This window comes from Drosophila navojoa, chromosome 2 (genome assembly GCF_054131105.1).
Source record: "Drosophila navojoa isolate 15081-1374.11 chromosome 2, UAZ_NAV_1.0, whole genome shotgun sequence".
NCBI lineage: Eukaryota > Metazoa > Arthropoda > Insecta > Diptera > Drosophilidae > Drosophila > Drosophila navojoa.
In genome coordinates this window covers 11694877-11707328 of record NC_142890.1, presented here as the reverse complement: position 1 = coordinate 11707328, position 12452 = coordinate 11694877, and the positions used below count along the sequence as shown (strand labels likewise).

Here is a 12452-nt window from a genome sequence, read left to right as displayed (position 1 = left end):
ACGCTGCGTGTGGTGAGTTTCGGAGTGCCCATTTGACTCTCTTATTGGCGACCGAAATGTCCAAGGCACTGCCCGAGCTGCTAACGCCACTTCGGCTGCGCGTGGTGTGTTGAATGCCGAGCACTTCGGCGACGGCGACGGCGACACGAAGCGGCGCGTCGCTGCCCGCTGATTGAGTTGAGAATTTATTAGCGCAAAAAACGAAGAAGCTTCAGTCTCGTGTTTGTTGTGCGCTCGTAAGGATGTGTCCGCAGCCGCTGACGGACCTCGTGCGTTCGCGTCGCGTGTGCGCGCGTTCCCAACGCTGAACGCCTCAGCCGTGTTTCAATCGCTTTTCCATGCCAACAAATCAAACACAAAAGCAAATTGAGAAAAAATAAAAATAAATAAGCAGAAAAATAAAATATTCTGAAAAACGCCCAAAGGCGAGTGTTTAATGTCATACAAAAGAAAGTCAAGTGTGTAATAAATGTTTTATTTAGTGTTCCGTTCGTGTGGCAGCCACCGGCTGCAGCAAGCGGCAGCAGCCCAATAAGCGGCCAACAAGTGCAACAACAGCTAACAACGAAAAGGTGCCTACAACTGACCCACAATTTGCACTAAAACATAACTCATTGCACCGCACCTACAGCCCCCCAACCCCCTAATACCAACATTCGCACATACCACAACCCTTCGGGGCATGCCACACTTTTGAGGCATGCAAATTTTTGGCGTTGCATATTCCTGTACACAATCAAATTTCTTTTCGGGGCCGCACCGCAAATGCAAATAATTTCGCATTTATGCAAAGCGCCAAAAGCGCTTCGCGTCACGCCCCCTTTGGCATTTAACGCCCACACTTGAATGAAAGCTGATGTTCAAAACAAAAGAGAGTTGCAACTAGATGTAAGCTCAAATGGGTCCTACTCCAAAAAAGTTCGGAATATGTTTTAAATACATTTGAATAGCAAACAATGAATGAGAAAAAAAAGGCAAAAAATTATTTTAAATTAAGAAAATCTTACTTTAAGATTTTTGCAAAGACTCAAGATTCTTAGGGAATTTTCGCAGCTGAAGAAAAAAAGTTTTAAGGTTTTAGAATCGCAATATAAAAATATTTAATTGGAAATATAATACAGAACTACAATAAAAATATATAAATCATAGATTTGACCAAAGCTTAAAAAAATATATATATAAAAATAAAATAATAATAAAAAAATAATATTAAAAATAATATTAATAAATTTGACCAAAGCTTAAAAAATATATAATATAAAATATACACAAAATTTTAAAAAATAATATTAACAAGATTGAGCAAAGTTTAAGAAAATTTCTGGCTTTGGGCCACAAAATCTAACAATCAAATTAATTATTTAAAACGGAAAAAGAAACTTTGGACACATTTTTCGTTTTAGCTGAAGTTAAAAGTTCTAAACTTGATTAAGCCCTGCCACGCCTTTCAATTAATTAGTTTAATTAGTGTGGGCTGTTGGCGCCTTTGCTTAAGCGAAAGAATTGTTTTGGCATTTGCAAAACGACTTTGAAAACTTTGGCAAAAGGCGCTCAGGCCGAATTCTAATGGCAAACCTTAACGCACAAACACCCACACACACACGCAGACACACACACACACAATGAGTCGAAAAAAGGACCTCGATCAACGTTTCATGTGCCATTTAACAAACACTAAGCGAACCCTTTGCGACCATTTTTCTTAATTTCATTCGCTTCTTCTCGACAATGGCAACAGCAGCTCAGTCAATTGCTCTACATATTTGAATACCCTGCAAATGGGCATATGTGTGCGGATGTGCAAGATGTAATATGTGCATGTGGGCCGCGACTGACAGAGAAGAGCGAGAGAGACAGCTAATGTGAGCAAGAGAGCAGCAAATACTCAGCTTTAGTCTCAAAATATTATATGTATAAATCTGTATATATGATATATATCGGATTAGTGTAATATCGAAAGCCTAAGTCTATTGCAATCAAGTCAGCTATAGAGCTCTCTCTCTCTCTCTCTCTCTCTCTCCCTCACCGTATCTTCACTTAAATTTACTGCTATATGGGCAACACATATGCATACCCCTTCGCCCAGCTGCTTTTCTAGGGTATGAAATGTTCGTCATGTGCGTTTTTTAATGTTGCTCATTGGCCAGTTGTTGTTTTTTTTTTTATGCTTGGCCATTTCGTTTTGGGGGCAATAAAAGCCGCCAGCGACTTAAGACATTTCGTGGCTCTAAATGGCAGCAGGAGGCATGCGGCATGCGGCATGCGGCATGGGGCATGGGGCATGGGGCATGTGGGTTGGCAGGCTCGGTGCGGCAGCCAGTGAAAGCAAACTAAAAGAAAATTTATTTACTTTGCCACTGAATTTGCGCTGATTTCGTGTTGTTGTTTTTGCTGCTGCCACTGACCGTTGCCCCATTGGCCCGCTGCTCGATTGCCTCATTTGTTGTTTGCCCCACTCAGCAACAACAACAACAGCAGCAGCAGCAGCAAGAAAAGTAGGCAACGGAAAAAAATGTTTGTCAACAAACGCAGCCAAGCACAAAAATAATATCAAAATCTAAGTTGAAGGCAAAGCCAAAGATGCCACATCTCTCTCTCTCTCTCTCTCTCTCTCTCTGTCTCTCTCTGTGTGTGTGTATGGCATATTTTTGGCTCAAGTGTGCCACGTCCGGCGCACAACTATGAGTATTTTAAAATTTGTGGCACGTGCCCCAAATAGCAAACATCAGCAAATAATAAATTCATTGTAAGCCAACGCACGGCGCTGCCTGCACTTGAGCAGCGGCCAAGTACGAGCCAAAGGGGCATGCGGCATGCGGCATCCAGCATGTGGCATGCGGCATCTGGCATGGGGCATGTACCAGAGATGAGTGGCTGACCGGCTGTGCAACCAAATTAGCTGCTTTACTTTCTTTTCTGCCCAATGCTATTCTTCCTCCTGCTCCTCCTCCCCCTTCGCCTCCTCCTTCGCCTCTTCTTTCATTTATTTCGTTGTGCAGCTAAGCTCGGTTTACGGCACGCTTAGCCATTACGTTTGTGTGAGTGGCATGCAACAAATGCAGCGCAGACAAATACCAAAAACTACTTGCCGCATCTTGCGGCACAGGCGTCCATTGTGGCTAGCACTTGCAGCAATTACAATTGCATTTGTCTGTGTGTGTGTGTGTGCATTTTTTTTCGCCTTGTGTGTGGCAACACCTGCTGCGGCTGCGGCTGCTGCTGCTACGATACTTGAGAAAAGCTGCAGCTGCAGCTGCACTTGAGCTGCGTGTTGCTATTCATTGTGCAACGTGTGGCATCATAAGCTGCAGTCGGCGCTGCAGCAGCTACAGACAAATGCCTGCAACATAATGTTGACACGCGGCTTTTGTTGCTCTCCTTTGCATTTCAGTGGCTCTTTCAGTCTTGTGTAACAGTGTGTGTGTGTATCAGTGTGTGTGTGTGTGTGTGTGTGTGTGCGTGCAACCTGTGTAATTTACATTGGTATTAAGTAGTTGGCAGTTTGCTTCTTAGCAGGCAAAATAATGGAAGGATTAAATTTAGCGAATGTAATTTTGAATTTTTTTTTTATGACTTAGTTGCAAGAGAAAAATGTTTTAAGCTATTGTAAAAATCCATATCAAATTTTTAAAGTATTTAATTATTATATTTTTGTTATTTTTTTTTTTTTTTTTAATTTCCACATCTGCTTTACATTTCTTGCAAATCAACCTAAATCATTGTAAAGCATTCTTGCTATGTGCTGTGTGCCCCTTGGCCAACTCTTCTTCTTTTTCTTCTTTGCCTAGCTCTAATTATCGCTCTTGTGCAGCTGAAGCGGAAAGGGAAAGGGATAAAAACTTGACTATGTATTCGCGTGCATTTGCGACATGTCAAAGCTTTTCATTTATATCAGATGCTTATTCGCAGCAATTTATTCTCTTCTTCTACCTCTTTTCTTTTTTGCATTATTTATTTATGCAACTTCATTGCGCCGCGCCCCGCTCAGCTTTCACTTTGCTCCTTCCTCCATTTCCGCTGGCTTAATTCATTTTTTATTTCAACGTAAATAAGCAGTAAATTACAAGCTGCAACAGCAACAGTTGCTGCTCTCTCAGTTGTTGTTGTTGTTGTTGTTGCTGTTGCCGTTGCTGCTTGTCCTTTGCATATTTCGTGTAATATTGTTGCTTACTTTATGTAGCCGAGTCCTTGCCGCTAGCTCTGCCATATTTCTGCTTACCCCGCCCCGCACCTGCACCTGCCCCTGCACCTGCCCGGTGTGGCAAGTGTCAGCTGCCGTTAGCCCCATCTGCTCGTTGCTATTCATTAACAACCTGCGCAATTTAAGTTCAAGTTCTGTCAGCTCCAACAGCAGCATTCGGTTGCATTTTTCTACACTGCGCGAAACGCTGTGCCGCTTTGTCATAACTGCAAATCGGCTAGTGACATCTGAGCTATTTACTTGGGGATTTCTTGTCCACTCTCTCGCCCACCTCCCCCAAGTCTTAGCTCCGGCTGTCAACCCTTCAGCAGGTACTTTTGTGGAATCGAAAGAAAATGTTGAACTGAAATGTTCGCTGGCAGTTTAATTGCTTTGCTTTGCTGCATCGACAACTGCTCATTAGCTGGGCCAAAAGAGGGGGGCGGGAGGCTAACTTGTTGAGCTGGTCAGCAGCAGTTGGCAACCACTTGATGAGGCTCGAGCTGGCCCCCAAGTCGTTAAGGTGCTTAGCGCGCGGCGACTCCGGGCAAGACACTCCGCCCTGAGAGTCCAGTGCGAGGCCAACGGCAAACGGCAAACGCAACTGTAAATGTTACTATTAGCCATTAGTGGGCTTCAGCGTCTTTGTTTGGATTAGACAACGTCTACGCTCGTTAAGTGTCAGGTGCTTACGCAACGCCTACTGCCCAGTGCCCAAAGACACGCTCTATATAGTGATTATGTATATACATACATATATAACGATTATATATCTACCAGACATATTTTATTCAAAAGCATAGTCGGTCGTGCGACGGCAACGTTATAATTACACTAAAAGGTAAAGAAATGTGTTTCTGATCTGTTCAATTCTATGAATTTTACTATGACCTGAAGGTGTTTACTGGCAAGTGAGCAAAACTTGTGGAAACAAGGCGATAAGCAGAGTAGAAGTGAATGGAATAGAGTGTACTCTATAATGGAATAATATATTGTATAATATAATATAATGAGATGAAAGCTTAACTTGATTGTGAATGCTTTATTGCAATAAATTGTTAACATTTTTGTTGTTATTCAAATCAGAGAAATATTTGCACAAATTTCCGAGCAACTCGAAATTCTCGGTTTTTATTTCCAAGAACTCGCCTCCGTAGAGTCCTGAATCGTTTATACACAATTGAGTGCTCTGAGCATCGAGCCCCATGCACGGATTTCTGACTTTCTTGACTTCTCAGTATCAAATCAATTGATGATTAAATTTAGAATTTATTCAGAAACACTGAAAATCAAATAAAAGAAAAATGACAAAGAAAACATATAAAATTCATTGGAAGCTCGTTAAATTTAATGATTAATAGGGATTTGGTTTTAATTTATGAATGTGAATCTAAAAATATTTGTAGCTCACTCAATATTTTTTTTTTTTTACCAATTATTAGTTTTTGTTGATGAATGTGTAATTATTATTTATTTTTTAATTAATTTAATTTTTGTCTTTGCATTTGATAAAATTAAAAATTCTATCTAACATCTTTCTTTGCTCTTTTCAAAGAAATCCAATTCCAAGTCAAGTTAGTAATAGTTCTAAGCCTAGCAGATTACAGGAGTACGTAAGAAAAATGCCTCTTGTTTATATAAAAATTAATGTAAATAGTGAAGCAGGCGTAATTCTTTATCCATTCAGCTGGCAAATGTGTTCAACGCAGTAATCTCTGCTTTCGAGCTCAAGTCCTGCTCTTGATTCTCTGTAACTAACAATATTTTAATGACTTTCAGCAGGAAGAATAAATGTTGAGTGGGATTCACACTGAATTCGCAAATTGCCACAGCAAAAAAATACAAGAAAAAATAAAATAAATAGGAAAATAATAAAAACTAAAAATTCAGGTGGAAAACGAAACATTTGAATACCCTTTAATGCAGCTACATACAAATGGGGTTTACTGCAGCAGAGTGAGGGCTTTGCATTGTTGTGGAGCAATTGTGAGCCGAGCATAAATGTGTGCAGTCGGAGTTGGATTCCACAATTATACTTTACACACACTTGTGCATGCTCCTGGCAGATTCAAGTCCAAAATAATATACGCACAGCCACAAAAACTTATTTACCCAAAAATGTTTTTATGTTCCGTGTGCGGACAGTCAGATATGTAGCTGCGTCTATAAACATATATGTATATATATTAACACACAATATATATGTATGTATGTATATGTGAAATGAGAGCTTGCAATATGTAAGAAAAAACTTTAATTACCAGCTTCGTGCAGACAGCCTGAACCGAGCGAGAACAAGAGTGAAGCGGGGGTGAAGTATATGTAGTAATAAAACATAAAACTACGTGTGGAACAACAATTTGTTTATCCCAAAAACTTGCTGCATTTTCATTTGAAAGCCAAGCGGGCTGCAATATGAAATTTTCTATATATGAAAATGTTTCATTTTAAAGGCACAGGCAAAGGAAACTTGTGGGCAAATATTAAAAGTAAATACGAATTGTGAAAACTACAAAGGAAAAGAAAAATGAACATGTAAACTATATGCTGCAAATACCAATAAAAATAGCAAAATGCAAATATATTTTCAGTTTTCTTTCAATGATTGACAGTTAGTTTAGATAGAAACAGGCAACTTGTGCAGATATTTGAGAACCTGGACGCCTGCAATGATTACAGTTCAGCAAGAATAACAAGACAAGAGAATTCATCAGAAGTTGGTAACAAATTCTATTGAATGTATCATAAAGAGGTTCCTCAAATGGGCCTATAGATAACCAGCTTATATTGTGTGTGCACGAAACCCTTGTTAGTTGGAAATAATTAACTTATACACTGGCACATGTATTTATACATATATTTCTATCATAGTGGTTTTACACATATAAATAAATACATATAGTTTTAATATTTGCTATGCTGTCAAGCATAAATCATATTAAAAAAAACTCGAATTTTTTCAAGAGTTGAAAGAAATATTCAATAAAAAATATTTGCCCACAAAAAAGTTCTCGTAAGCTTCAATTATTCAACAGAGTTAAGAGTTTTGATTAAAAGTTAAAAAGCACAATTTTAACAAATAATGATTAAAGCACTTGAAATTGTTTTTTTCTTTGTTTTCATTTGAGTGGAGAGAGAAATCAGTTGTATGTGGCTGTATAACAATGCAATTTATGTTAGCTACCTTATAGCTACAAATAATTATTATAGACAGTTTGCCACTTAATAAAATCGAAATGCAATTTAATTAAATATTTAAATATAAAATATAAGAATTTAAAATATAAAATATGAAATATGAAATATAAAATATGAAAAATAAAATATAAAATATGAAAAATAAAATATAAAATATAAAATAAAAAATAAAAACTAAAAATAAAAAATATAAAATATAAAATATAAAATAAAAAATATAAAATATAAAATATAAAATATAAAATATAATATATAAAATATAAAATGTTAAATATAAAATATAAAATATAATATATAATATATAAAATATAAAATATAAAATATAAAATATTACTGTAATTTTGCTGACAAATTTTAACAATTTATTCGTTTTGTTAGATTAGCGTAGATCTAATCCGTATACCTTCTGCTAAATTCTTTGTCTAAAAGCAACTTAAGTAAAACCTAGTAAATTTTAAAAAATAAGATAAAAATTATTAAAATTAAAAATAAATATCAAAATATATATAATTAAAAATTTTGTATAGTAGCTCTTCTCTCTTTAAATATCGAAGTATAGCAAAGGTTAGTCGATCTATAAACCAAGTTTTTGGCCCCCCAATCATCTGTTTTGGCTTCAAGCAGTAGCTCTTAGCTGGCCTACAAAGGCATTGGGGTTGCCCTAAAAGAAAAAAAACTTTGAACTCAATTGAAGTTGAGCTAAAATCTTTATTAATTAAATTGATCGCAAAGGTGGAATGCTGCAGCAGCTGCTGTATCCATGACAGCGTCTCCTGGCCTGCTCAGGCTGTGCTGTGTTTTGGGGCATACGCAGCATGCCACAAATGGGGGCAAGGAATTAAAAGGTGCAGCGAAAACTTTTGTTTCAGTTTTGTAGCTGTGCAAACGTTAAAATGAAAGTTTTTAAAAGCAACCACAACATTTACGTCATGTGTGCGTGTGTGTGTGAGAGAGAGAGAGAGAGAGAGAGAGAGAGAGAGCTGTTGCTGTTGTTGTTCAAGCTGTAGTTAAGCTTGTTGCTGCTGCTGCTGCTGTTGGCTGTGTAGCATGTTCCGCATCAAAGTGGCAGCTTTAAGGCGCTTACTGCTCCGTTTGCACTTTTTATAGTCAAAAGGCAACACGCCAAGTTGCAACAGCAACAACAATCGCAAACAGCAGCACCATTTGTTGCCACATGTTGTAACTGTTGCCGCATTAAATGTGCAACCCTCAGCTGCGGTTCAATGTTGCTGCTGCTGTTGTTGTTGTAGGTGCTGCTGCTGCTGCTGTTGCGAATTTCACTTTTATGTTGGCGCATCCTACGCTGCTTTTATGCTGTTGCAGCCGAGAGTCGGAACGGCTGCAGCGCCGCACCACCGCGGCACAGCTCCATTAGTTCACTGGGCACCACCAGCGGAGATTTCACTTCATTTTATGTTGTCAGACTTCCGAGTGCGCCGAGTGCGCCGAGTTCTTGTTATAAAAAAGCCAAATTCATTTTGCACATATAACTTTTATAACCCACACAAACCTCTCTCACTCTCACTCTCAGTTCCTCTCTATATCTATGCGTGTGTGTGTGTGTGTTGTGTTTATGCTCCCTGCTGCTTCAACTTGACATCTCCTGGTTAATTCTGCAACCGCAGCTCGAAAATGACAGGCGCACACCGTTGGAAACTCGTTTTTTGTTGGCGCATTTGCAGCTCCCATTGGGGCATTATTTATTGACGGCCAAAAGGGCTGCTAGCCCATTTTGCAAGCGAACGAATTCGCGCAGAAATTTGGCATTTTCCTATATATTTTTATTTTTATATGCAACTAGAAATTTGCGCGTGCATCGAAAAAGAAAATTCTGAAGAGAAGAGTGAGCTATATATAATAGTCTCCTTTCAGCCATTCAAGTCTTAAGCAGGCAATATTTGCTGTGCATATAATCACACATATTTATCCTTTACTCCTGCTCCTAAATCCTTGCAATTCATTAAAGTAAATTGAAAATTTTCCCTTGCCTCCATATTTACGCACATTGAAAGTCAACATGAGCTTCTCTTTGTAGATAAATATGGCTTTCACTAATAAATTTCGAAAACATAAATAAAACTCTTGCAATCTTTTCAGCAGCTAATAATCAAATATTGGCACAATGAAAATAAACATTCTTTTCCATTTTGCAGCTTCAATAAAATGATAACCTGAGGCCTCGACTCTGCATGTAAACAGTTTAAATTGAAAATTGAAAAGTATAAATAAAAAACTAGTAAAAACATTAAGCGAGCCAGAGAGAGAGCGAGAGAGAGAGAGAGAGAGAGAGACAGAGGGAGAGAGAGAGCGAGAGAAGGAGCGTGTAACAAATTGGCCAACGAAAGTAAACAAAAATATAATTCAATTGAATAACCCATGGGCGAAAACTAAAACCCATCCAAATACCATTAAAAATAAGAAGAAAAAAAAATTAAAAATAAGAAAAAAAAAAACACACGCAACGTAAACCACCGCAAAGCAATTGCTTTCAGAAAGAGATAAATATATAGAAAAGGATACAAATTGAAACAGCAGCAACAGCCGCTAAAGCCACGCCCACAAAATGACGCTGCGCATAACGGTGAAATCGAGAAATCATCTTGGACTCATTATTTATGGCTTTGTCTGGCTGCTGATAACGACAACAACATCAACAATGCCATCCATCGAAGCTGGACGCATTTTCGGTGAGTTCAACAAAATACGATTTGCTCTTCTCCTTCTTCTTCTTCATCGTCAGTCTTTCCATTTTCTTGGCCACATTTCTATCGGTCTCTGTTGGAAAATATTCCATGAGCTGTTCATTTTTTTTTTCCTTTTCATTTTTCACTTTCTGCTTGTGGCCTTTATTAATGCACACAGTTTCCAGCTAATGGAATTTTTAATGCAATGAAAACGCAATGTGGACACATTTCACAAATTGGCTAAAATAAGTGAGAGCTGCGCAAGAAATGCAAATTGACAACCCCTCAGCGTCTTCTTCTTGCGCACATACCCTGCAAACGTGAAAGTTTTGTTGAAGGTGTATATGAAGGTGTTTAGTGTAGATTAAAAATTGATTAATATTAATTGAAAGATTCACATGATATTAAGACTCAAGAATTGGAATTTTTAAACTTGGATAATGTCAATATATAGTATTTTTAGATGTATAATATATTTTTATTTATAATATATAACATTAATTATAAAAATGTTTATTATGTTTATATAGGGAATATTGCAAAACTACTATTTTAGCTGAATTACATTTTTTACATGACATCTTAATGATGTACTAGGGAATACTTAGGACTATACTAACACGCTTTTTATAGTGGATCTATATCTCTCCAGAATCCAGCGTTAGTTTTTTATTTGAACGGAGATATCCTTTGATAAGACTTGAACTGAAAAATTGTATATATATGATTTAGTAGTTTAATAAAGTTTTAAACTAGATCAACAAAATTAGGGATATCAATTGCTCGATATCATTATTTTTTTTATAGTACGACGTGTCTTAAGCTTTTGAATAATCTGCAGTTGGGTCACTTCTTCTTCTTCTTCTTCATCGACTCTCAATTTCCAGCTTAAGTTCTCCTTTAGCTCGCCCACTAGAAATTCTATATATGTATGATTCATAAATATTAATTATTTTGTGCTTCTATTTCTATATATAAACATACTTCAGGTTATTTTTAACATATTTCGTATACATAACACACCCATTGCCTGAATTCAGCAAATCTAATTTGTTTTCTATATTTATGCACATCTAATGGATTTTTTCTTGGAAGTACTACTCTTGATTTACAGGGTACTTCTGGGCTAAGCAACTCACGCGTTAGCTCTCTTAATTATATTTTATTGGATTTGGGTCATATCCATGTGTTATTTTCGTATTAATTAGTATTACAAAAGGTTTCCTCTCTGCCTGCCTCGCGATGTCAGAAACGTTAATGAACTGAACCTTCTGCCGTCCAAAACCCACACAACAATCAAGCAAGAGCACATGTGTGTGTGCGTGCGTCTGTGTGTGTAAAAGTTCCTGTTAAAGTCAATGATTGTGTGTTTTTTATAAAAATAATTAAATATAATTACATGACTTGAAAACACGTTTGCTCGAAATAAGGGTTTCGATTCGAAGCAGAAAGAGAGAGAGAGAGAAACAGAGAGTCAAAGAGAAGGAGAGGGAGAGAGAGGGAGCGAGAGTGAGAGAGACAGAGAGAGGGAGAGTGAACCCGCAAGGCTATATGCTGCGGTCTAATTAACCGCATTCATATATTCATAAATGAAGCGTTTTGTACATGTGGTTCTAATTTACATGTAATTATGGTCGCACAACTAGCACGGCTTTGGCCTATGCAAACACACAATGAACGTGTTGGTAAATGCCGTTTAAGGCGAAGCCTCCATGGCGGGGCATGGCAAAGGGATATCAAAACAGCCTTCGCATGGTTAATTGCAGTTTTATCTGCCTGGACGCACTCGAAAAGGCGCGCATTAGTTTGTTGTCCGTATAAAAAAAAAAACTAGTTGGCATTTGCCATGATCAAAGCCGAAAACCCACAATAACAAAAACAATAATAACAACAACAACAACGACAGCAAACAATGTTGACACACATTTTGTTGTGGCTGGCCCCTAAAAAGTATGCTACGAAAATTGTGCACACAAATGAGAGAATTTGCGTGGCATCAGCAGCAGGGGCAGCGGCAGGAGGGGCTACAATAATGCGCAGATAAAAAGAATACCGCCACACACACACACACACACACACACATACAACTCTGTAAATTTACATGTGTGTGTGTGTATTGGCATTAGGCTGGCAGTTGTGCAACACTTTTTGTCGCGCAATTTAAATGACGCTGTCGAGTGCCAACCACCGCAGCCCCGCCGCAGCAACAACAACAAATACCATGGAACTGCAGCCAGGCGTATGCATGCACACACACACTCGCACACATACATTTGTGAAAGCGTAAAGTTTACGCGCTTGTTTGCTATAATTTCGATTGTTTTCACTGCGCGCAGCAGCCGACGCCGTTGCCATTGCCGCCGTGGTGGCACCGTCACGCCCATCGATAG

General features: G+C 38.1%; 1 protein-coding gene across 6 annotated transcripts in view; it reads left to right on the top strand.

The window, feature by feature from the left end:
* The first annotated feature begins 203 nt into the window (after positions 1 to 203).
* The window catches only part of Ptp99A (Protein tyrosine phosphatase 99A), a 138180-nt gene continuing 125931 nt past the window's right edge, over positions 204 to 12452 (top strand). For 3 of the 6 annotated variants that reach the window (XM_018111807.3, XM_089257525.1, XM_018111805.3), the window contains exons 1-2: positions 205 to 572; positions 9532 to 10065. In XM_018111807.3, the coding sequence (XP_017967296.1) occupies positions 9942 to 10065 (124 nt within the window). In that variant the 5' untranslated portion in view covers positions 205 to 572; positions 9532 to 9941. Of the gene's footprint in view, positions 573 to 9531; positions 10066 to 12452 lie in introns of all 6 variants that reach the window. The other 3 variants (XM_089257510.1, XM_089257505.1, XM_089257507.1) reach the window with 2 other exon arrangements.